Source organism: Camelus ferus, chromosome 15 (assembly GCF_009834535.1).
Source record: "Camelus ferus isolate YT-003-E chromosome 15, BCGSAC_Cfer_1.0, whole genome shotgun sequence".
Classification (NCBI taxonomy): domain Eukaryota; kingdom Metazoa; phylum Chordata; class Mammalia; order Artiodactyla; family Camelidae; genus Camelus; species Camelus ferus.
In genome coordinates, this window is record NC_045710.1 from 16577617 (window position 1) to 16604680 (window position 27064).

Here is a 27064-nt window from a genome sequence, read left to right on the forward strand (position 1 = left end):
TGGAATTTTTTTAGACCAGACTGTATAGACTACAAATGACTAGAGCAATTTAATACTTAAAATACAGTATTAAAACTGACTAAAACAAAGTATGGTCTGCTGGTACAATGCAGCACTACATGGTATGACATACACCAGAGAGATTTGGATTCAAATCATCATTCAGCCAATTGCTACTCTTGGCTAAGTTTATTTTTAATCTCTTTAGTCATCAGTTTCCTTACCTATAATATAGTGAAAACACACCTATTTCTAACTTAATCTATTCTCTTCTCAGTGTAACTCATTAAATACCAAAATCAAACGGCAGCATAAATGTTTAACTCTCTACTAAACTAGAGCAGAGACCCCAGGAAATCCCAAACTAATAACCATGTCTGCCAAGTGATCAAAACAACACCTCTTCACCTCCAGAGGACTCACCTAAAAGATGGAGGGACAAGCTCTGGAGGTAAAGTCAGTGGTAATGGCTGTCCAGCTTTGGCCATATCAGTGAGGTGCATTGCAAGGATAAACTCCTCAGCTTTTAGCTGTCCGTCACCATCAATGTCAGCCAGAGTCCTAAAGAAAATACGAAAATTCACACCTAGAAAGAACATCTATCTGAAGTAAAATATTTCCAGAAGAGTTCAGTTTTTTATTCTTAAAAAAAGAATAATGATAGTGAAACAGCTAGGTTAACATATTTTAGTGAAATGTAAATACATACAGAAGAGTGAGCTAATTTTATCCTTAATTTTCGTATCATCAAAGAAAGGGAAGAAACTTTGAAATGGAAAGGGAAATATTTCTTCTGAAAAAGTGGCTTGTTTTCATTCATGGTTAATTCACCTATCAAATCACATTTAGCTCTACATTAAAAATGAGATGTTCTCTTATTCTCCATAGAAGGCATTATATAAAAGCAAACTGGTTTTACTTGTAAAATCATTAAATGCCAAATTCTCAAGAGTAACATTTTGCACAATTTTATTTGCTTTCAGGGTTATATTAACTTTCACATGGCTGCTTTTATGGAATACTTTTGAGTCACAAATAACATCTCTCTTAGAGGATGTATAGTTAAAAATCATAATTAATGGACAAACTCACCAAATAGTAGCTAGCTGAGTTTGAGAAAGATTTGACTGAAGAAGGGCATTTCTAGCTTGAAAACCTGATTGAGAGAATAAAAATAATTAAAAAAAAAAAAAGAAAAGAAAAGAAAATTCTTTAGCCTCTTTAAAGTCACGCAAACTTAAACAGCTATACCCATGAAATAATACTGCTCCTATCTTGAGACAGCATCAGTTTTTACCATGCTCCAAGCACTGAGCATTCAGTAGTCATGAAAACAAACACATTGCCTGGCCCAAGGAGTTAAAACCTGGAGTTAGTAGAATCAAGTGCTCCTGTGTCCTTTCAGACGGTAACAGTATACACAAGTGACTGACATAAAGGACTGAGCCAGCAGCACAGCGCAGCAGAGACCAAGTTCTCAAAGCACAGCTTCCTTAGCATTTTCAGATTTTCTCGTATCTCTCTGATCATTCCTCTGTCTCTACTCTTCCTTTTCTAAATGACCTGTAAATGGCAGCATTCCCCAAGGCTCTGTCCTGGGCACTGTTTTGTTTCTGTGTGTTCATATCCATCTCTGTGACTTTAAAGAGCACTTAGAGGATGATGATTCTCAAATGTACATCCACAGCTCAAACCTCCCCTCTAATTTTAGACTTCTTATCCAACTGAAAAATCAAATTATGTATTTCATAAGCATATCAAACCAAAACAGTATAAAACTATTCTCTCAATCCCCATTCGTGCCCCTCTTTCTAATTCTCACCCAAACCATTCTAATCTTCCCTCCTCTATGAATGGCATCACAGTCCATCCAGTGGCTCAAGCCAGAAATCATAAAGTTACCCCTGAACCCTCCCTCTCCTGTACACCCATGTCCACCATCGAGTCCTACAATTCGACATACTGCATGTCTGGGTCCTTCTCACCCGTTAAGTCACAATCTAATGTCACCTTCTCTGAAAGGCCTTCTCTGTCCACTCTACCTTTCAATATATTTCCTACTCGTATCCTTCATATCTCATTTCACAATTTGTAATGTAACATTTATTTGCTTATTTACCTATTTGTCTGTTTCCCTTATTATGCTAAGTTCTACGAAGACAATACCCTTGACTGCTTTACCCACGAATGTATACCCCATGCCTAGCACACAGAAGCTTAATAACTATTTGCTAAAGTAATGAGTAAAGTTGTAATCCCAAGTTATCCTCTTTAAGGTGCAATGAAGGCCTACCTATGTGATAGCATCTGTTAATAAAAATAGCTAACATTCATTGAATGCTTACTATTTATGGCAAATTGTTTAACTTCTTTTCTCTCCCTCAGTGAGAGAAAATAAAAGTATGTTTCTGAAACAGGCTTCCTGATCTTCAAAGAATATACTTTCAAAACAGAAAAAAAACCTATCTGCTTCAAAGCAAAGGAACATTCACTCCTGGTGAGCTTGTTTGTGGCTTTCTGACCACGATGAATCTCGCAGCTTCTTTAGGGAAGGTCTCCCAGTCAATAAAGCAGAGGCTACACCTTCCACTCTCATGTGACTGAGCCACAAGTGACAGAGGAGTCAGCCCTAGTTGGGCTGAGCCTGAGTCAAGACCTGTCCAAACAACTCTGCACAGAAGAGATACATCTGCAAACTCTTCCTCAGCAACAGCTCCGACTACAAAGCCAGCACAGACGCTGCTAAACCCATTGTTTCACTAAGCTTTGAACACAGAGGTCTGAATAATCAAAGCTACATATCCTACATGAAACAAATTCAAATACACCTCATATTATAATATGCAACCAAATGTTACATTCCATAACTTTAAAATCTTTGCCATTCTTTTTTTAATCTGGTCATTTAATAGAAATCACAAAGGAAAAAACACAGGAAATAGCTCATGGCCTCAATTAATTACTCAATAGATTTCATATAGGAAGTGAGATCTGAGGAGGTTTTAGTGTTAAAAGGATTCTTCCAATAAAGAAACATGTAAGTAGGGCTATTTCAAACCTGAAGAAAGGTCCAATAACTATGGTTTCAGCTCTTGGACAAAGATAACAAAGGAGACCCCTGTCACTAGGCAACAGAGCAAACAGGAGGAGGAAGGGAAAGAACACAATGGTTAAAAGTGCACTGGTGGAGGGATTAAACGTGTGCAGGCAAAGTCTGAGTAACACAGAAGACAAAGAGAGGCAACAGAGCCCTGGATGAAGAAAACCTCACTTGGACATGCACACCGCTGGTCTGCCAATCCTCCGGATTCCTATTTCCTGTGTCTATGATGCTAGTCCCTCCACTGTCTACCTGGTAAGTCTACTTGTCCTCTAAGATCCAACTCAGATGTTGTCTCTTCTCTGAAACACTCTTACATCCTCAGGGTTAGTGACTTTAATAATTTATATTAATTATAGCACTTGGTTTAAAAACCACTAATCAACTACTGTGATTATGTGACCTACACTATGGGCTCTTCAAAGATATGGGCCATGTCCTCCTCCTCTTTGCATTTAAGTGCTTCACAGAATGCCCAAAAGATATGTGACTCAGGAAATACTTGAGTCAATGAATTAATCTAAATAAACCATGACTGAGAGTTTATGGGGAAGAGAAGGGGAGGAACAAAAGGGAGAAATTAGACTATCAACTGCTACATTCACTGAACCAATCATACCATGTCAGTCTAGGATAGCCCTGTCCTCATATACCTGGGGCTCATGTTCAGTTCCAGGACACCAAAAACCACTTCTTTTCTCAAAAAAATCAATCCTTCCCTTAAATGTGGATATATATAGCCTGCCTCTTGCAGGTCTAAGAGTAACAACATTTTCTGAAAACAGCACAACACAAAACCTTCATAAAATGTGTCACATAACAAATAAAGTAACATTAAGGGAACACCTCCTCACAGTTGGCTTCTCCATTGCCCTTCACATTCCAACACAAACCCACCCTATTTATACTCTATGCTTGTAGTACATATAAAAAGTGTACTAATCTTAAATGTACTGCTCAAAGGATTTTTACATAAGTATGCACACATGCAACCAACACTCATGTCAAGATACAGAATGTTTCCAGCACCCCACAAGGTTCTAACATGGCCCTTTCCAACAGAGTAACTACACTATCCTGATTTTTATCACCATCAACTTGGCTTCCTGTTCTTTGACTTCATAAGTGAATTAAATAGTATAGGATCTTTGTACCAGACTTCTTTGACTTATACAACATCTGCGAAATGATCCATGTTGCTGCATGTATCAGTAGTTCATTCGTTTTTATTGCTGTTAAGTTATTCTGTTATAGAAATACACCCTTATTTATTTATACATTCTCCAGTTGATAGACATTTAAGGTCTTCCTTTTTGGGTGCTCTGAATGAACCTACCATGAACACTTCTGTACATGTCTTTTTAGTCCATTTTTGTTAATTTGAAAAAAGAAACTTCTTTAATGCAAAATGTAGGGCTCAAACAAGTTCACTTTTTCAAATATGGGAATCACGTTACTTTATGTTAATCTTAAATAGTTTGAATACTATATTTTACAGAATCTAAGATGCAATGATTATAAGACACATTATTATCTTATGTAACTCTAAGAAGGAAAAAAACACTGTCAACAAAATCACAGCACAATGCTAAGACACTACTGAGATGCCACTGATGGTAACATACATCCCAATTTTAGAGATGTTAAAATGCAAAAAAAAAAAAAAAAGATTAGTCAAAAAAATAGTATATTTTATTTCATATAATTTAATAAAAGTTTACAGAAAATTAGTTATATAGTATTTGATACATATAAAAAATAGAGAATTTTTAAGTTATGAAGTATACTAATAAAAGTCACCCATGAACCTACTACACAACTTAAGAACTAGAAACATTACTACATGCTTTGAAGCCATCTGTGTTCCCTAATTTTATCTCCATACCTTTCCCAGAAAAGGCAACTACCCTGAATTGTGTGTGTGTAATTCTCTTGTTTTTTTTTTTAAAGCTTTTATCACCTGGCTATGTATATTTAAAGAAAATATTGCATATTTTAGCTTGTCCAATCAATTCCAAGTCTTATTGCTCCTTTGCCCCACTGCACAACTAGACACTCCATACTCCTATTTTATAGACTACTTTTCGTTCTCCAAACATGCCATGTACTTTTTGCTCTTAGGTTTCTTCCTGGTCACCCTCAAATGCCCTCACCTCCAATCTCTACCTGTCCAAACCCTAACTTTCTTTCATGATAGGGCTTAAAGCTGAAAAGCTCTCCTCCTGTAAGATGTTTTACCTGATCTCTTTAGTATCATTATCTTCTATTCCATGTTCTGTAGCACTTAAAAGCCCTATTATTTTTAAACATTTATTTCACTCTGTCTAAACTATAATTCCTCACTGAGTGAAGAGAGAGGGGAAAGTCAGAAGATGGGAATTCTACTTGCCTATTACCCTCTGTTTATGTCCCCTTCACTATTCTCAGTCAGTAAGGTTTGGATGTTTGTTCTAGCATGGACTCAAATGTTCTACAGGGGTCTAAGGTCAGGTTTTATGGCTGCATTTGAGTTGGAGCAATAAAGGGTGAACGAGCTCACATGAGGCATTAGGAAGGACAAGCAGAGAAAGACCCAGAGAGGAAGGGGACTCTCAGGGAGGCTAAGGTGAGGCTAAGTGCCACCCTTTCCAATCACATGAGGCACTGCACTGGAGGATGAGGTTTGACCTTCTCAAGGGAGAGGCCTTCTTTCCAGAAAGTTGGGCGTATATCTTTGTGCTCAACTTGATGGTATGAACTTTGAACTCTTAGACTACTTAAACGTTATTTGTATTTATCAAATGCCTGATAAATTTTTTGGATGTTAAAATTTTAGATGTGCTACAAAGGACAAATTCAAATAGAAGTTCTTTGATGCACATCCATGTAAGAAACATAACTCTCTCACATTCTTACGCACTGTATGCCACTCACCTGAGAGGTATCCACTCATGCTTTTGTCAAGACTATTAAATTTTTGCCGATATTTTAATCTTGAAGGCTGAGGAACTGCCCACTCTGAGGTCCCAGTCTTGGGCGAGTTCCCTTGGAGGGAAGCAGTTGAGGAAGTTGAGCTGTAATAAAATTTATTTGAAATTTTTATGTTATTAAATAAAATACATTTAGTTAAACCTTTACAAAGACATTAAGAATCATAACTTTCATAACACAATATTAATTGCTTTTATATCTGATATTGAAAAAATTTAAGCAATTATCCTTATTCCTAGGAAAGCAAATACCACATGAAGTATTGAACTACCGTGTATCAAGAACCTATGTGCCAGGCCCCGCACTGTGCTACGGCCTTTACAAATATTATTTCTAATCCTCATGACAAACTTAAAAGATATTACTATCCCCATCTTTTAGATGGGCAAACTATAGCTCAGTGATGTTGAGAAAAACAAGGTCACACAACCAGTGAGTGTTTAAAAGCAAGGGTACATTGTTCTTCTGGGTCATTGTTTTAAAGAGTATTACTATGATTTATATGAGGGGTGATGAATGAATATTGATGCTTTTGTGCTTTCTGAAATTTAGAGGATACTCAATCAGATGAATTTGCTCAAGATAAAAATAATGTACAATGATTATGAGATGTTTTGAGAAATGTATTTGAAGGGAAAAATATGTAGCTTTGGGCAAAAGCTGACTGATTAAAAAATATAGCAGAATATTTTTAGTTTACATATAACATTTTTTTCAAAAGTATAATACCCACAGTTAATAAGTCTAAAAATAAAACTTTTTTCATGAATTGTAAATAGTAAATTTACTGCATTTACATTTAGCCATTATAAAGTAAAACCTGGATAAGCTCAGAGCTTTAAAAAAAAAGCATTTGTTAAATACTCCTTATTGAAAGCGTGAAAAGTTGGAGGTTTTCAGTATTCATACCTACTAGATCCTAAATCAATCAGAGACTGGGCTTTCTGTATACTAGCACCACCAAATCCTCCCATCATCAGACTGTAAGATGATGTATGAGGCAATGCTGAAAGAAAGAAGAAAAAAGAAAAAGGTTCATACTAAACAATATCACAAAGCATGAAGGAAATTTGCATCTATTGGGACACAAATATACCAGTTTCTTTCTTCATATGAAATACTGAGTCATTAGACCCAAAGCACTTACTTGAAGAAGAGTAAGGAATGGATAAAGGCTGAATGAGACTGGCGGTTCCATTTGGTAATGATGAAGTGCTAACAGAAGGCACTAGGGGAGCAGGCATCATTAAGGGAGGAAGGGTGGTCCCTGAAGTCGCAGAGGACAAGGGTGTTGCTATAGGTGCGACTGGAGGCAATGACTGAGGAATGGACAGGTTGGGCATGCTTCCCATTCCTAAATACAAAACAGAACACATTCTCCAATGTGTAAACCAATTATAAAATCCATGACAGAAAACAAGTTTACAGCACAGTGAGCAGCCTCTATGTTTACAGAAACACTATGGGCAAACTAGTTTTAAAAAATTCACTAAAACAGCTTCGACTCAGCAGTGCAGGAGGTAAACTATTGCTTGTAATATCAACATTCTGAGCTGTGTGAACTAAGGGAATGCCTACTAAGTTAAAAATTCTCTTCTAGCATCATGGATGAAACGAAGCAGTCTTCCGCAATTAAATATTAGTATTCTCAAAGAGAGAATGTATTTTCTGATTAAATGTGGGTTTTTGTGTAGGGATAATAAATACAGGGCTGTTAACACACACACACACACACACACACACTCCCAAACTCTCCCCTCCTCTGCAAAAGATGTTCTAAATACTAGATACTTTAGGAGACCCATTTATTCACACATTATGTGCAAGAAGAAAGCATGCCACATGTTTCACTTTTCTTATAACACACTTATGGATTCAAGGACAATTGTTTAAGAGGAATAAACTGATGATTCTTATTCACCTACTAACTGCAGAATATGAACTACACTATATAAATATTGTTACACAATGATTTGGTATTTATCTCTAGAGTTCACTACAAATACTAAAAGAGTTTAGTATTTTAAGATTTCTAACATCTAGAGGGGAAAAACATGTTTCAGATACATGGAGATATCTAATTGAACATACATTCCAACAAGTGCTTCTCACAATTAACTAATAATAGCTAATCGAAATTAATGAAAAACTAGTTATCTCTGATGATATGTAAATCAATTAGCACAAAGTCTGCAACTTTTAAGCCTAAATTTAGCTGGCTAACCAACCTTTAAATTAAAGAAATTTCTACTTATATGTAATTTTAAGCTACCCCCCAAATTAAACCATTTCAAGTGAGTTTAAAATTGTCCACATTTTTTGTTATGCATACAGAGTACAGAGGAAACTAATTAAGAATAGTATTTAGGATCAGCTATAACTAGAGGGATCATATAATTTACCATCTAACTAGGCATTATGAGAGGGAACACAAACCGGACCAGATGCTAGAACAACAGGTGTTAAGTCAGAACTGTCCCTGGAAGACTGGGACACATGGACACCCCAGCCATGACAGCAAACTTAACATTTCTTATCTCAAACATGAAAATTAACTTGACCCCTGGGGACTGTCATTTTATGTCAACAAATCCTTTCCTCATTCTCAAATATTATGCCTAGGAATCAAGTTTAACTATCCAAATGTCTAATTAAATTAATAAGCACATACCAAAGCGAGCAGAAATTAATGGAGAGAACATAGGAGGTTGTTTCATAATAGGAGGAAGAACCATGGGCAACTGTTGGCCTTGAAGCTTTAATTTGATGAGTTTCATAGCTATGGAAAACTCTTGTTGATCCATCTTCCCATCCTTGTTCAGATCTGATAAAGCCCTAAAAGGACGATGAGGCAGGTAGATTGGTATGCAGGGTCAACATTACTTTTAAGGAGGATGATAAGATAGAAATAATAACACAGCATTTATAAGTAGGTCATCATTTAATTAAATATGTGTGTGTATGTGTGTAACAAAAAGCTAAAACCTGTACATTAAGAAATATTGACCAGATATAGCATCTAATACAATACTATCGGTCTATAAAGAATCCAGATACCTTTGAAATGAATTCCACCAATGCAGATGGAAAGAAATTATACAAGAGTATAATTATTCTAAACAATTTATTCATTTGTTCAAATGCTACTGTATGCTTGCTATGTGGCTGGCACTCTGCCAGGCATAGGAATATTCTGAATGGAAAGAAGAATGCTGTTTATTGTAAATACATTACACAAAACCTTAGATATTATAAAGAACAATTTCTTTAAGGTAGGAACCAGGGAAGAGTGGGCTAATTTTGAGTTTATAGATGATGAAATAAATGAAACAACTCAAAATAACAGAATGAAGATCTAGACTCTTGCCAAATTATAAAGAAGTGTTTTTCAATAGAAGTGTGTACATCTCCTTTCCTTAGAAATTCTAAGGTAATTAGAAATTGGTCCTACAGAACAAAATCCCAATTGATTTTTAGTCATTTACTCAATAAAATTTCTTTCCTAAAAGGCTGAAGAAATACTCTTACTTAATACCAACTGACTATACCCATTAAGAACTTTATGTTAACACTAAGTATTAAAAGCAAAACAAAGCCAGACTATCAGAAAGATAAGTTCATCTACAAAAGAAAACATTTTACCATATTTCAGCTAAAACAGGAGGTGGCAGGCCTGACTGCAAGAAAAAGGTACGTGCTTGATCACCTAAAGAAAATAAAAACAAAAATCAAACAGCGTATTAGTAAATGGAATTATTCTGATGCCTCTGAATAATAATAATGGCCAACAGTAATAATGTTATTGATTTATTTTAATTGTAATTCCAATCATGAAAGAAAAATTATATTATTTTAATAAGACTTAGATGTTTTAAAACAAAAAATATCACAACTAAAGTTATACGCATTATCAGGATGAAAAACTACATTATTCATCTTAGTTCTTCCACATAATTGGGATCTTATTTGCTAATATTCCTATCTAATAAAACTTACAGTTAAAAATACTATTCCCTAGAAGAGTTCTAAATAAAAAAATATCAGGTTTGGGAAAGATACTCCTCATGGGTATCTGACAATCCTATATGTCCTGCTATGTATGCCAAGAATGTAAGATTCTAACTGCTCTCTACCTGATCATTTCTCAGAACGGGGTTTGCAGGTAAGCAATCTCGAGGGATGAGGTAATGTTTCCCTCTGGGACAAGGAACAAGCTTGCTTACTGCTTGCTGAAAAATGATGTGCTGCCTGAAACTCAGTGTTCCTCTCCTATAACACAACCACTGCATGTGTAGCATCCTTCTGGGCTCTCTGTATGACCCCTGTGTGACCTGGGATGAAGGAAATGGACATAAACATGCTGATGCTCATGCTATGCCATTAGAAAGAGTGTCCTTTGTCTCTGACTGGGGAATCCTAGGTCTTCAACCAGCATCCATGAGACTGTAACAAACCAAGCTTTACCTTGTAAGTAGGGTAATCAAATCAAATCCCAATCCGGACACTAGGCAAGGCAGTTATTATTACAGAAGTGCAAATAACATTAAACTATAATGGTTAAGAGGATAGATTCCAAAGACAGACGGAGAATTTTCCAAGCCCAGATCACCACTAACTGACTTTGTGACCTTAGGAAAGTTACAGAACACCTCTAACTCTCAGTTCCACCATCTTTAAATACTCACAGGCTTGTTATGAAAGTCAGAAGAGATAGTACATTTAGTATAGTATCTGAAATACAGTACAGATTTGGTAAATATCAGCCATTATGCTTACTATTACTGTAAATAAAGCACTAAGGTGCTTTGACACAGGAAAAAAGTTTCATTTATAAAAAAAAAATTTGAGAGACACACCTAAATTAATTCTCTTGTGGTTCTGGGGGTCTTTTTGCAAAACAAGGGCCAGCATCAACAATCAATGCTTATATAGCCTCTCAAAGACAGAGGGCTAAGTGTTAAGAAAACAGATTCCAGGGGAGGAAAAAGCTCTAGATTATTTTCAAGAAAACTGACCTGAGATACATACATACATACATACATACATACATACATACATTTCTACTAGGTTTTACTAATACTTATCATTATACTAGTAATTGGCACAACATATTAAGAGCATATTAATAAATTTGCCTAGGAAAAAGTCTCAATTACCTTAAGAAATAAACCGAAATATATAAGGTTAAAATGTGAAACTGGACAATTAAACTGAAATTCTTGACTATCATTTAGGATCAGGAAAGGATCTTCCATGTGCCAAATCCCAAAACAACACATTAAGATGGTTCCAGGTAAAATAAGAAAGCCACATTTTAAAAAAAATTCTAGAATTCTGATTGATACGAATTTTACCATTTAATAATACAAATTTGATGGCAGTCAAAATAAAGCTAATTGTAAGATATTACATGAAAAGGAGCAAGATTCATAAATAAAATATAAACAAACCTGTTATATAACCTCCTGCGGGTTTGAGGTTATCAAACTGCTTGTCATGTTTAGTCCGTTCTTCAGAGGTAATAGCCCACATGTTTGGCCCTCCTAAAACATAAATGAAAGACAAAGACACTACAAAGTATATATATATGAGAAGGCTTAAATACAATTCTAAATGTCCATTTAATGACAGTGCTTAATACCTTAGTGATATAAGGAGGAAAGCTCTATCATAACCATATGCCACATGGCCCTAAGGCTTTTCACTCATTCACTCAATTAACATCTACTTGAACAATTACTGTGTACCACTCACTGGAAATGGGCAACAAGCTAAACACTGGAAATGAAACAATGAATAAAGTATTATTCCCATCCTCAAGGAACTCTTACTCTAGAAAATGACTACCAGTATTTACAACGTTAATCTGTGAAGCATCCTAACCAGAAATACATACAAAAAGCTGCTTTAATACTGAACTAGAAGCGTCAAGGTCGAGCTAACAGGAAAGGTTAAGACTAAGACAGACACCTGAAGCTTGGCTTGAATTTTGCCATGTGAAGAGGTGGGATAAGGGCATTTCACACAAAAAGGGCTTAGCATGAGAAGTCACATTCAAGACGCTGTAACTGCACTGAGTGGACCAACAGCTAAAGCATCATATGAATGTGAGAAAGTGGTTAAGAAAAAGGAAGGAGGAATTAACTGTACAGGGTCTTAAATACCATCCTCATCTTACCTTTACCCTGGAAGTTATAGAGTGCCATCTGGTACTTTTTAAAACAACTTTCTTATTTAGAATATTTTTAGATTTACAGGAAAGCTGCAAAGATAGTACAGGGTTCCTATATATCTTTCATCCAATTTCCACTGTGTTAACAATTTACATAACCACAGTACATGTGTCAAAATACATATATTAATGCTGGTATACTACTACTGGCTAAACTAAATAACCCCACCAGCAGGGTTAGCTGGTATACCCCAACAAAAATTAGACTCTGAGTATTAGAGACAGTTCCAATTTTTATTACTGAGGATTCTGCCCATTGGAGCCTTCAGCAAACCCTCTACCTGGTCTGAATGCTTGACCTATGCAGGCCTAGTGACTCTCTGGCCTGACAGTCCCAGTTTGGGGTGGGTCAACTTGAATTCTACAACTAGCAAGGTGAGAAGGACCCCCAAAGCTTGTCAAATGGAAATGGTATATTTAAGAACACAAGACAGCCTGGCTCCATCAGCATCTTGGCTTTCCATGAAAAATTAGCAGCTATTCCTCTGAGGGAAACTTTATTCCTACTCTACCGTCTGAAGCAAAGCTACTGGATCAATGAGGTTCCCTAAAATGCCTCGGCCTGGTTCACTAATGGTTCACAGAAGCCGAAGCTGATGGTGTCCACTGGGCTGCCATGACTGTTCAGCTTCAGATCTACGCACAGCCAAAAGGAAAAACAGTCATGCTCTTTAGTGGGCAGAACTCAGATTCTTGGGGTATTGCCAATGGTCCAGCTGTTTGGTCTGCCACTTGGAAAATTACAACTGACAGATTAAAGACACCCTCTTTGGGGTTGAAAACCGAGAACAAATTTTAATTGCTAACTGAATGGTCTGGGTCACTTATATAACTAGCCATGTCAAGCGCTCATTCTCTGATTTAGACTGAAATCAAGTTGCTGATTAAGTCTGACTCTATGTTTCTGATGCCACTGCACATCAGACATATGATTCCTCTTTAGGGAAGTCTCATTACACAAGGCATTGCCCCATTTTGCCTCTTGACAGACTGACTACATCGAGCTTTTGATCTCCCTCTTGGGCTACTGGTGCCCAACTGTTGACACTTTTTCAGGTTACCAGTCAGCCCATGATGTCCACACTGTTGTGGTCCTTGTAACTAATCTGTGTCATGCTTTTAGCTTTCCCCACTATTCGCCCTCTGACACTGATGTATCATTTATCATAAAAGCTGTTCACAACAGTGCACTTCTGATGCCTAACTCTACTTTCACCATCTCCTCCTGGTTCACACTCCTTAAAGTAAGACAACTTGGCCACTCAATGTGCTGCCCCCACGAAAGGGATCATCATCACCTCCCAGCTGTTTCCTGGCTAATCATCGGGACTAAAGGGGTTGGGGTCACAGGGGTATATAAGTTTTCATGCGAAAATTCAGGATTCTACCCCGACCATCCCTGGACATGACACATCTTTGTTTCTCCTAAAAGCAACTGCGGGCAGGCTGGTACATCCTTCAGGTGGCAGCTCAGCTAAAAATGGACCCAGAGGATCCAAAGTTAATTTTGGTTAGGGTTTACGAAAATGTCCCTGTCCCTCTTGCACTTAACCCTTATGGATCACCAGAAAACAGTGAAGTCAGAGCTATATGGGACACTCAGATCTTGTGGCAGTGGAGAGCAACAAGCAGGCATCTGAGGAGAAGCATCTTAGACCTCGAAAGGTATGGGAGTGGAAGAAGCATTAATGACCTTTTCTCTTTCAGAACGGGGCCTGGAGTCTTCTTCCCCAAGGAAAACGCCCTGGTGTGGCCCTCCTAAACTGCTGGAAGCACCTTAAATTTACGTAACTGCTGAGCCTACCATCCCCCAACAAATGGCTTGGACCACTATTTGATCCCAATCCACACTCATCTTAGGCAGACCCTGTGCAGCTGAGTCCCAGGCATACGTATTTCTCTGTTCTGCCCCTCCACTCTGGGGCATACAAACCCCTCCTTGTATCTGTGGTTGGTTTTGGGAAGCACTTTCTTGCTGCTCCCTCAGTAGTAGTAGGAGTAACACCTCTGCTTAGTATTGACATAATCATAGGCACAAGGTTTCCTTCCCCTCCCTCAGAGGCAGAGAGGTTTTCCTTCTACCCCAGCAGCAGCGTGTCTCTGCCTGTGTCCTTGGGGTGAGTCTTTGCTGACTCTCTCTCAGTGGCTTAAGGTTTTTACTTAATAAGAAAAAAGGATGCAGGGAAATGCATGGTATTTCATACCCGTCTCCCTAGAGCTGCCTGAAACACTGAGGGGGGGCTCTTGCTGGTCTCTCGTACAGCCCCCAGTCTTTCTCATCAGCCCACAGGAAACAGCCTGTGAGTAAGTATGAACTCCCCTTGTGTCTGTGGCCTCCAGTTATTCCAGATCGACTTGTTGGCCCTCACTTGTCTTTTGGTAGTTCATTAAAATTTTATCTGATTTCTGTAACAAATGCCCTACTGTTCTTAGAGTACTGTTTGCATCCTTAAAGTCTGAGGTTAAATTCTGTGGAAAACTGCTCCAACTGCATTGGTGGAGTCACAGAAATTCTCCAATTTGCCACCAGTCCCAAGTTCCACTCTGCATTCCAGTCCTCTTTACTCTAGAGCTCTACGGAAAACATCAGTCCACTTATTTACCAGACACGACCTTCCTAGGCCTATGCTGAATTCTATCTAATCTGCTGCATGATTTCTAGAAACTCTTCAAAGTTTCTGGTACACTGATGGTGCCTTTCTACTTTCTAAAGCTACCTCAGATTTTCTTTAAAAAATGTCTTTTTTGATAATTTAAGTTAGATCCAGGAAGGGAAAGGACAAAAACTTAAATTTAAATCATTATCTTGAAACAAGACTTAGTGTTGAGTTATGAGTGCACATTTCAACAGGAACAACAAAGCAGCTCCAGAGAAAAGGGTGATATGAGAGGGCTAGAAATACTCTATGAGGCAGTTAAGGAACTAAAGATACTAAGCCTGAAAAATCAAAGATTAAAGAACACATAGTAGCAACTTTAAGTGTTTTTACAATGTTACATAGAATAGGAAGTGGTTATTTGCCTTCCCTACAGGAATTAGGAACAGGACCACGATGCTGAAGAAAATGAGGACTGTATGAGAGGGAATCAACCATACTGGAAATTACTTTCATTACCAGAGGTGTTAACAGAGAATGGCTTACTAAACCTGAAAATGTCTGAGGGTCTCTCAAGCCATGGCAAACAATGACTTGATGACCCTTTCCATTTGCTCTGAACATGAGACCCAGTCTCAACTTCCCACTACCCCCAAATACACATTCACCCTCTGCCTTCCACAGCTAAACAAGCATAAAGGAGCGAGTAGAGGTTCTGCTCCTGTGTGCTAACCAGTTTGGTGACTTGCGCAGGTCTTCAACCTTCCTCACCCTTACCTAGGAGTTGTAAGAATGGTGTATGTAAAGGAGCTTTCAAAAGTATAATGCATGCCACAGGCAATACCTGACTAGTCAATGTCCTTCCTATACCAGAGGTTTCCAACCCCTGGCTGAATCATCTGGTGAGCTTTAGGGGGAAAAAAGCTATTCCAGCAGACCAATTAAATTAGAATCTCTGGGGGTCGAGGTATAAGCTTCATAATTTTTAAAAAGCTCTCCAGGTGATCCTTTTGTGCAGCCAGGGTTGCACACTGCCTCCTCTTCTTCCTATCCCTCCACAGAATATTCTGTTCCACCTCTACCCTTCCAGCCAGCAAACAGTGTTGTCCAAAGGCAACACCTGGTAGCTGTCAAAGTGAATTAATTATGTGGTCTCTTTCCCCTAAGCAAGACACATATATCCCTCAATTCTATCCTGTTAAAAGATGTGTTAATCTCATTTTACTTTTTGTCATAGAGATATAAAGATCTTTTTTTAACCCCCTTTACCCTACCACTCTCTCAACTTTTGACCAGCTATCTCAGAAAAACAACCTTCTCTATCATTTATCTTTAAAGCCTAATAACATTAGCAGAGTAATAGTACCTGGTAGAAGAAGCAACTACTATTTACTAAGTATTACCTTATGCCAGCAACCATGGTAAGTATGTTAATATTACCACATTTAATTTTTACAACAGTTCCATGAGCTACATTTACACATATTATTGATGAAAAAACAAAGCTAGGGAGGTTAAATAACTGGCCTAACACCATACAGCTGATTTAATTTGTAGCTAAAATTTTTTTTGTACTTTAGAGTATAACTCCAAAGTTTCTGCTCTTAACTATACACCACATTGCTTCCCTGATTACTTTGATATTTATTTTAGTTTAGCAGTGTTATTTTTGTCATTTAAAAATAAGCAACAAAATGTAAAGGAGATATATCTAAATTGATATTTGAATATTAAAATACGGGTCTCTTTTACATGTCAAAGTAACCAAATGTTCCCTTGGGATAACGTATCTTAAAAAAATTTTGTGAACACTGATTATATAACAAATAGGTGGAAAATGGTAATTGGGACACTACTATAAATTTATTTAATATTTAATAAGAAAGAAAACAATACAAAACAAAAACCAAGGCTAACAAGAATGCTGGTAGTATATCCCTACCTCAGAAAAGTAAATCCTTACAACTTCCATATATATATAACATTCTTTTTCTCATCCCGTGACCTGTGTTCCCTTTACCTGGACTGTCATATCACCCTCTTCCATTTCAAACTTTATCTTTCAAGGTCCAGGGCAAGTGTCATTTCCTCCAGGAGGTTCCTGACACCGGCAGGTCAAATTAATTGCTTCCTCCTCTAGATTCTCAAGAGACTTCTCCATGCTTCTGTAGAGCACTTAGAAAGGTTCTGTAATTGTTTTCTATCCATCTGCTTTACCAGATCATGAGCCCTTGGAGGACAAGAGCTTTGTGTTTATCTTTCAATTTGTGGAACTGGCAGAGTACCCAGCACAGAGCAAACACTTAAAATATAACTGAGGAATAAACATCTGAAAAAATTAGAGGGAGCAGAGACAAAGCAGAGAGGCAAGATGGGGACTTGGGGGAACACAAAACTGAGTTATAAATCTTTTTGTTGTCTAACCTTCACATACAGTTGTATCAGCCCTGTGAGGAGGTCTTTAAAGTTACATATTCAACATGGCTAATAATCATCTATACTTCACTTCTGACTACCTTTTCAGTTTACTCTGCTTCTACCAATAAGAAATCAAATATGTTTAGGTATGTAAACTCACACAAATTTGCTGCCTATAGTCCACAAAAATCTGCCTTACAAAGTTGTTTCCAGGAATGCGTATCATTGAAATATAGGTGCTCGCTATAATTTTAAACACTAGATGGATTTGATTTAACAAATATTTCTTAGCCTTAAATGACTGGATGTTTTAAAAAAAAAAAAACCTATAAACATCCTCTCTTAAAGACAAGTTTTAAGATTAGAGTTAAAAATAAAGAAACAGATGTACTGAAGAACTAAAGACTTTAAATAGCTAAACCTACACACCTTTTAAATAAAGAAATACCATACACATAGTAAAAAACCTACGTGGCTTATTAGTTATTATAAAATAAAAAAATTAACCAGTCATGATTCCTGTGACCGGGAAGGCAAGTAGTGGGCTACAGAACTGATTTAATACCGTATGACTTTGGAAAAATGACGATGATGCTGAAAAATAATGGCAACAACAAAGGATGTCAAAGACGTAAGCAACTCACCTTCATTGAGCCCTATCTGTCAGGGACTTTCTAGGCAGTAACTCACTGACTCCCACCACTAGCCCACATATTAGGTGCTACTATTACCCCCATTTTACAGATGAGGAAACCAAAACTCATGGTGGTAAAATAACTTGTTCAAGGTGGCAACTAACAAGTGGCAAAGCTGAGATTAGAACCTAGGTAGCCTGAACTCTATGGTACACTGTCTCCCTCTGAACACAGATAAGATGCTCACGTTCTCTGTGCCTTGACTGTCACCTCCATAAACTAGGAATGTTATCTAACCCCACAGGGTTGTTGTAAAGATTACATATAATATGTAATTTATCTACACTAAAATAATACTAAGTATCATTTTCATCTATTAGATTGACAAAATAAGAATAGCTAACATTCAATGAAGCTTATCATGTGTCAGGTACTTTTCTAAGAGTTTTACATGTATTGTTTTAATTAAGTTTCACAAGAATTCCATGAGGTAACTACTGTTACTATCACTGTTTTTCAGAGGAGAAAACAGGCATGGAGAGACTAAATAATACGCCCAAGGTAACAAAATCAGTAAATGTTAAAGGTAGGACTGGAATCCACACAGACTTTTAATTAAGAGTCTTAAACTATCTGCCTTGATGGTAATTAAAAAGAAATAGATGTATATTGTCAGCTGATTTCAACAAAGATGTCAAAATAATTCAATGGGGGAAAGAACTGTCTTTTCAACAAACGGTGCTAAAAGAACTGGACATCCGTATGGAAAAAAAAGAATCTCAAACTTGTACCACATATAAAAATTAACTCTAAATGGATCATATGTAATGTAAATAAAAGGGCTAAATTATGAAACTTCTTGAAGAAAAGAAAGAAGAAAATCTTTTTGATTTTGGATAAGGCAATGACTTTTCAGAACAAAACTGGCACAAACCATTAAAATTTTTGATAAGCTGAATTTCATTAAAACCTAAAACTTCTGCTCGCTTAAAGACTTAAGAAAATGAAAAGACAAGCTACAGACTAGGAGAAAACACTTGCAAAACATATTTGATAAAGGACATATATCTAGCATATATAAGGAACTACAGATTCAACCCAATAAGAAGACAATCCCTGCCTAAAAAAATGGACAAAAGACCTGAATAGACACATAAAAATATACAGATGGCAAATAAGCATGTGACAAGATGTTGAATATCACTGATCATCAGGGAAATGCATATTAAAACCACAATAAGGTTTCACTACATGCCAATTAGAATGTCTGAAAATTTTTTTTATAGACTGCTGGCAAAGACGCTGAGCAACTGAAACTCTCACACATTGCTGGTGGGAAGGCAAAGAGATAATTTGGAAAACAGTTTGGCAACTTCTTATGAAGTTAAATATACCTTTACCATACAACCCAGAAATAAGCTCTTGGGTATTCACTCAAAAGAAATACTTATTTCCAGATAAAAAAATTGGTCATCTGATGGTTACAGCAGCTTCAGTCATTCTGTCTGAAGTTCCAAAAACCTGGAAGTCTAACTCAACTGACTTTTGCAGATGAATGGGTAAACAAACTGTGATACACACTTATACAATGGGATAGTACTCAACAATAATAGAGAAAGACATACGAAACAACATGGATGGATAACAAAAGTATTCTCTTAAGTGAAAGAAGCGACAAAGACACAAAAGGCTACTTATTATATATTTCATTTATATGACATTCTGGAAAGACAAAACTACTGGAACAGAAATCTGATTAGTGACTGCCAGTGGCTAAGATTAGGGTGAAGGGGAAAAGGGAACTTTTTAGGTGACAGAAATGCTCCATATATCCTTATTTACATGATTGTATATATTTGTAAAATATTCATCAAATTGTATTAAAAAAGGGTGAATTATACCTCAATAAACCCAACTTGAAACAAAACAAATATATAAAGCACCTAACACATGCCTGTCACATGGAGCATACTCAATAAATTAGTTTCCTTACTCAACCCAAACCCAGGGAACAACATAATTAAGGAGAAGTCAGAGCAACGGAATCTTTCCCAGGCACTTCTCCTTATGATAAAGGTACTCTTGCCAGAAAATACTGAAAGTGAGGCTTTTTAGTCAGAAATCTTAAGACTATTTTAAGTCTGAACCGTCTGGTTGGGAAGGCTTGAGTTGCTCTAACATACAGCAGTGTACATCCCCAGGCAGTGACAGACTGCTATCCTAAGACTACAGAGGACTCTGTTATATCAGAAAGGATAGCTGTGTCAACATTTACCACTTTCTAACACTTTCTTATATACTACTATCTCCTCACCTTTCCTTGGCTACCTGTCTTCTCAGCCTATCTGAGAATGCTTACTGCTTAGCTCCTCATGATTCCAACTAGCAATCTTCACACCTTTATATATATATTCATTCAACAAACATTTATGGGGCACCGATGTGTACAAGGACTAGGGGTACCAAGATGAATAAAATGAACACTTTAAATGAGCTCACAGACTTTCTAATATTTAAGGGACTCCACTAGCCAAGAGAGTCATATACAACAATTATGATTAAGTATTATTATGATTAATGTTACTAATAGAATAAAAATGTTCTAAGGCATATAAGAAGGAAAATTTTTTAAGTAGTATTCAAACAATCTTCAAATCTGGAGACTTCAAAAAAATGACCATATTAAAACATAAGATATTAAAAAAACATAAGATATTAACACACTAAGAATTTTACAGGAAGGAAAAGTTACATAGAAATAAGATGACTCTGAAATACATGTAATTCAAAGCCAATTCTAAAGTTGTTGTTCCAATTCTGGCTTTCTTATTTAGAATATATACTATATACTAACAGAACCTTTTAAAGAGCCAAAAGCTTAAAATTTTGAACTGTAAGTAAAAAATCTCCCAATCTTAGTCTATATTTATCCATAAGCTTTATAGAAAGGCAGGAAAGCCAGATTCGGGGGTTGATTTTTAATATTGCCTTAAAAATCTAAAAACCTTTTACACTGTCTGATTACTTTAGAAATGTATTAAAATTTTACCCACTTCCCCAAAGTCATCATTCAATCGAGAATGTGATATTTTCATAAAGATTTCTGTTGCTTATTCTCATCTCATTTACTGGCTCTGTCAAACATGTTCTTATGGTTCATGTAGAAGGAAAAATACATATTTATAGAACATCCACTATATGCTAGATTCCATGTAGTAAGTGCAGTAAGTCGTGTCATCCCTATTTTACATACACAGATATACATACATACACATATGTACATACACACACACAGAAATAAGTTCCACATGGTTAAGCTGCATAGCTGGGTAGTGGCAGAGCAGTATTTTAACATATAGCTCTGAACAGACATGACTCAGACAGGTTATATCCCACTTGTATGCCACAAAAATTAAATATCAGAAATAGTCTTCATTGGTGTATTTGTCCAGTTCAAAATAATAGTCAAATCACATATGTTAAGCCTTAAATTTCTAAAATACAACTGGTATACTGGTCTAGATAGAACTAAAGCCTCAACTGGAGGTACCTGAATAATAAATGCTTGGGTTATTATAAACGCAGTCCAACACTCAGCTGATTCTACAAGGTCCAGTGTTCAACAACATTTCTTACTTACACAATTGAAAAGAATAACGAGCTCTAAAATTCTAAAAAGGTAATAAAGCTCTAAAAATAAAAATGGTATTTTTTTCCTCCTAAAGCCACTAGCTGTTCCTATTCTTTCCCTCTCTTCCTTCTCACTTCCAGATTTTAGAGCCACTGTCATGGGCTTCAGGAACTTCTTAGTCACTTAACTAGTCTTTAACTACCTCTAGATGCTGAGGCTTAAACAAGCTACATTACATTGTGGTATCAACTGGTAGCAACATGTATCTGAAGTCACCTCTTGCCTATCACTCATATTATTATGCCCTCCTTATTTACAATTTCACTAAATTTTTGAGAAGCAGAAAGCAAACCCACCATGATCAAAAAAGGTTTGGCAAGGATGATTTTGCTGGTATAGAAGAAATCAGAAATAAAATATTATAAGTGGTAAAAATACGATGCAATGATCTTTTTTAGTTCTGTTAAGGAGATAGGAAGTGAATCATCAAATAGACTAAGGAAAGAATATCTATCTGTTCAACAGAGCTTTCTAAGATGTATCTGCATTGTCCAGTACTATAGCCATTAGCCACATGTGGCTGTGAGCACCTGAAATGTGGCTGTGTGACTGAGAAACTCAATTTTTTTTTTTACTTAATTTTTATTAATTTAAATGAAATAGCCATAGGTAGCTACTGGCTACTATACTAGACAACACAGCTCTTCTGTAAGAACCACAAAAGTCTAAAAGTCTGTCTGTGGTTGGTCTCAGGCTGATGAAGTAGACATGGCAAAACCTGAGGATTATGTCAGAAGCATTTAGACAAACAGCCTGGTCTAGGGAGGGCACTTAGTTCCAGTAGTATTGTGCACTGAAAAAATTTAACACAATCTATAACTGAGAATTTACTACAGAAGCAAACACTGCTTCTGAAGGTTTCGTGTTATACATGGATGATTCTTTTAATAAGATCTTAAACCCTGAATTGAATTTAAATTAAATATATACAAGATTATCTTTAATCTTCAGCTCTTTCATAAACTAAGTAGGAGGGTACCAAAGTCTATATTAGCTAGCAATACTTCAGAAGTTTCAAACAATTACTATATTCCTATATACTACTAAATTAATTGTCCAACATTTTAGACAATTACTCAAGTAATCTTTTTTGTTACTGAACATTTTGTTTCCAACATTTTATATATAATGCAATGAGCTACAAAGTGATATACAAATGTTTAGAGAATGGAAGAAACAAAATGAAAAAAGACCAGGCCTGTACTGATTTATTTTATGTTCATTTTGTTTATCAATCTGCTTAACATGTTGGTTGAAGTTTATAACTAAACTACATGCTTAAAGCAAATTCCCTTGTATAAGGCATAGAAATCCTCAAATTTGGATACAGCACATCGGTACTACAATTATTACCCTGATTCTAAACTTATATTTATCACTCATTATGGAAAAAAAAATACTTTACTTAAAAAAGTTGTCCCTGGCATCAAATAATCTTTATAATCTCACACCACTTCCATAATAGGAGCTATGCTTACATTAATCCTTAAGTAAGAGTTCTGAAAAGGCAAAAAACAAAACAACAAAACCCTTATCGCAAGTCCATCTTTAAATGGCAGAATCCTACCACATACTAGAATTTATTTTTATTTTATGCAAATAATTCATTTTTCCAAAACTTTTGTAGATCTCACAAGATCAATCTGGAGTCTTAAAACTTTAGGTATACAACATATATTTTCTTTAGTAACAATGTACTGTTTTGGCCCTATGACTGAGAACATGTTTTTTAAAAATGTAATTGATCAAATAATAGATGGTAATATTAACGCAATTCCTTTGTGAAGGTGGTGGAATTACTGGTGATTCTTTCCTCTTTTTTTCCCTCTTGTTCTTCAATATTGCAGTTTTCAATTCAAATATTAAAGAATTATTGACTGGACCCTCTATTTCCTTATATTTATAATTAGTTAATAAAAGTCACCTCAAAATTAAGAACTCAGCATATCTGATTTCTTAAAAAAATCAAAAAATACAATGCATTTTCTCAATTCTAAATGACATACACAGTAACTTCTTACCTACTAAGGATGGTTAATTTGTATTTGGGAAGTGAATTGGAACTAGAATCAGAAAAAAACCTCAAAAATGTTTTACTGTTGAAATTGCCTCAACATGTTCCTTTAAAATGTTTCCTATTAAACAATTATGTATGTAGGCATACATGATCCTTTATAAAAGGGCAAACAAACTAATTTTATATGCATATTACTAAATGAATCTTTAGTGGTTTAATCAGTTTACAGTCAACGTATGCTATCAAAAACACCTTTAATATTCTCCACCTTACAGCACCATGTTTTTTGTCCTCCAGTTTTATGCATCAAACACGATATACCTTTAGGTTCTTCTTAGCCATGCAAAGGCAAGCACACATGCCAGATGATACTGCAGTATATGCTTATATTGAGTCTCAGGATTTACTGCATAATATTCTAATAGAAAATATATGCAATGTTCTGAAATAAATTATCCAAATATTTTCAACAAGAATACTTTAAGTTTTGCATTTATAAGCTTAAGGAAAATACCTAAATGAATATTTTATAACCTCAACCACAAAAAAAAATCCTATAACCTTTTTATCTTGCCACAAGCATAAAGCTGCTTACCATTCATAGCTGTGGGAAACTGAGCCATCATGGTCCTGAATTTTCCTTGCTAGCTCTCAGCCATCTGCAACATGAAAACATCGTGCCATTAATAATACAACAAGGGCAGATCACTGCTTAGTGTAGCCACTAAGCAGTGGGAATGTTTGACCCTTCAGCTCACATTTAAAACAGAAAACAATGAGCTTCTGCTGAACAGGCAGAATTTAAATTTGGGGAAGGCAGGAGATTTTGTAGGGTAATGGTGCTGCCTTTAAAATAAAACCATTTAAAAAGAACAATCAAATATTTAACAGCAAATAATGAATAAGGAAACCTCTGGCATGAACCAATTTTATAGAAATTAATTTGGAAAAGAGGAGAGTTGTTATAACTAGGCAAGAATTTCAGAGAAATCAATTGTATAAATTAAGTGTACAATAACATGGAAATCCATAATATTCTTCTTCCTCAGAAAACCCCAAGCGAGAAAAATATCCAAAATAACGGTAGCATAAATATTTAATCAATAAAACAAAAATATTTATTTAAACATAAGTGTAATGAGCAAATATTCTGCACTAGGAAGAGAAGGGAATTTGGAAATGAACAGTTCTGGGTTCAAATTCCAACTCTGCTATTTTCCTAGCTGAGACTGTGGAATAGCTATTTAACCTTCTGGAGTCTCACATTTCTCACCTGTAAAAATACTTTGCAGGAGTTTTTTTTTTTTTTTAAAGTATTAAACATAATCCAGTGCACTGCCTGACATACAGTGAGTGTTTGATAAATGGCTTCCTGGGTGTCCAGGAAAAAGAGTGTAATATAATTCTGAACCCTGAATTCAGTATCTTATTATGAATAAATTCAAAAATAACAATTTGTTCCATGAATCTTGAGGGTAGAACCATTAGGGAGAGTGAAGTCCTAACAAACTTACAATAATGCACTTAATAATTAAAACCATGGATTATAACATTGCAGGAAACCACTACTATCTTAAAAACCATTTAGTAACTCATCTATTTACCCAATTCATTTAAATACCTAATATTTTTAGAAGCCTGAGGAAAAACAAGCCATTTGAACAAGAAAGTATAAAGAGTGGAATGTATTACAGTGGAAGGTATTACCTGAGAAGCTGGCTGACTAGCTGCCAAGAAGTGTTACAAGGTACCATACCATAGTGAATGGGATGTGCTCAAAGAGAAAGATGACTGTCCCAGAATAACCACCAAAAGTGAGTTGTACTAACAGAAAACTGGTATGTAAATCCAGTATTAATTTACAATGAGAAATTCAATGGCTAAGAGACAAACAAGAACTTTTCTTCCTACAAAGGAAATTATCACTAAATTTTGGCCAGATCTTTGTGTGGTGAGCAAAGGATGTTAACTGTGATTAGAATGTTTAACAGCATCAGGGATCGGCAGTCTGATACATCTACCTACACGACAGGGACAAGCAAGGACTGGGCAGTAGGGACAGGCAAACCTCCAACAGTGCTTTCAATGGCACTGCCAATTTTGCTCTTCTGACTCCCAGCTTTTCTGTATGTTACCACTGTATACCATCCTCCTGCCGCTCATAGTGCACATTCTTTCTTTATATGTTAGTTTCACTGCAACGGAACTTTAAACCCGTTACCACACTTATACTTCACCTATCACTACACTCTCCTTGGGTAGGAGGAAATGTCACCCATGTACAAGTTGGTTTTCTTCACTCTTTTCCCAAAAAGTATTGTAAACTTCAGGTTGGAAACTGCGTACCATACAGAAAAATAATACTTAAACTGTGGTGGGATGGTCAAAAACTCCTAGAGGAGGTACTGTGTTGAGCCTCAATGGATAAGTAAGAACTAGTTGTAACTGTAATGTAAAGAACCTTGAACCTGTCTTTGAAAATGAGTTCTAAAAGGTTTAAAGGAAGTTCCTCAAAAAACAAGAAAAATCTGAAACAACCTAGCCTACTACCTAAAGGAATTAGAAAAAGAAGAACAAGCAAACCTAAAGTCAGCAGAAGGAAAGAAATAATAAAGATCAGAGAGGAAATAAATAAAATAGAGATTTAAAAACAACAAGAAAAAAATCAATAAAACCAAGAGCTGGTTTTTTGAAAGAGTAAACAAAATCAGCAAACCTCTGGCCAGGCTCACCAAGAAGAAACAAGAGAGGACTCAAAGAAACAAAATAAGAAATGAAAGGGGAGAAATAATAACCGATACCACAGATATACAAAAAACCATAAGAGAATACTATGAACAATTATATGCCAACAAATTGGACAACCTAGAAGAAATAGACAAGTTTCTAGAAATACAGAGTCTACCAAAACTGAATCAAGAAGAAATAGATAATCTGAATAGACTAATCACTAGAAATGAAATAGAATCTGTAATTTAAAAAAACACCCTGTAAACAGAAGTCCAGTTCGGGATGGCTTCACTCAGGAACTCTACCGACCATACAAAGAATAACTTCACCAAGCCACCATCACCCTGAAACCAAAACCAGACAAAGACACTACCAAAAAAGAAAACTACAGGCCAGTATCTTTGATGAATATAGATGCAAAAATTCTCAACAAAATATTAGCAAATCAAATCCAACAAACACATAAAAAAGGTCACACTGGATTCACACCTGGGTCACAAGGATGATTCAACATATGCAAATCAACTAATATGATACACCACATCAACAAAGGACAAGACAAAAACCACATGATCATCTCAATAGATACAGAAAAAGCATCTGACAAAATTTAAAGTCCATTATGATAAAGGGATTTAAAGAGGGACACAGTCAGATTTTACTTAAGACAATCA

General features: G+C 36.0%; 1 protein-coding gene across 7 annotated transcripts in view; it reads right to left on the reverse strand.

Annotated features, from left to right (window-relative positions):
- ITSN2 (intersectin 2) overlaps window positions 1–27064 on the reverse strand; it is a 132319-nt gene that overhangs the window by 79589 nt on the left and 25666 nt on the right. For 4 of the 7 annotated variants that reach the window (XR_004326180.1, XM_032497127.1, XM_032497126.1 and 1 more), the window contains exons 1-9: window positions 24256–24318; window positions 11521–11613; window positions 9713–9776; window positions 8742–8905; window positions 7218–7424; window positions 6980–7076; window positions 6014–6153; window positions 1093–1156; window positions 424–561 (exon numbers count right to left, since the gene is read on the reverse strand). Coding sequence is in view for 6 of the 7 variants with exons in the window: in XM_032497127.1 (XP_032353018.1) it covers window positions 424–561; window positions 1093–1156; window positions 6014–6153; window positions 6980–7076; window positions 7218–7424; window positions 8742–8905; window positions 9713–9776; window positions 11521–11613; window positions 24256–24286 (998 nt within the window). In the remaining variant the exon portion in view is untranslated. Of the gene's footprint in view, window positions 1–423; window positions 562–1092; window positions 1157–6013; window positions 6154–6979; window positions 7077–7217; window positions 7425–8741; window positions 8906–9712; window positions 9777–11520; window positions 11641–24255; window positions 24320–27064 lie in introns of those variants that run through there. The other 3 variants (XM_032497129.1, XM_032497124.1, XM_032497125.1) reach the window with 2 other exon arrangements.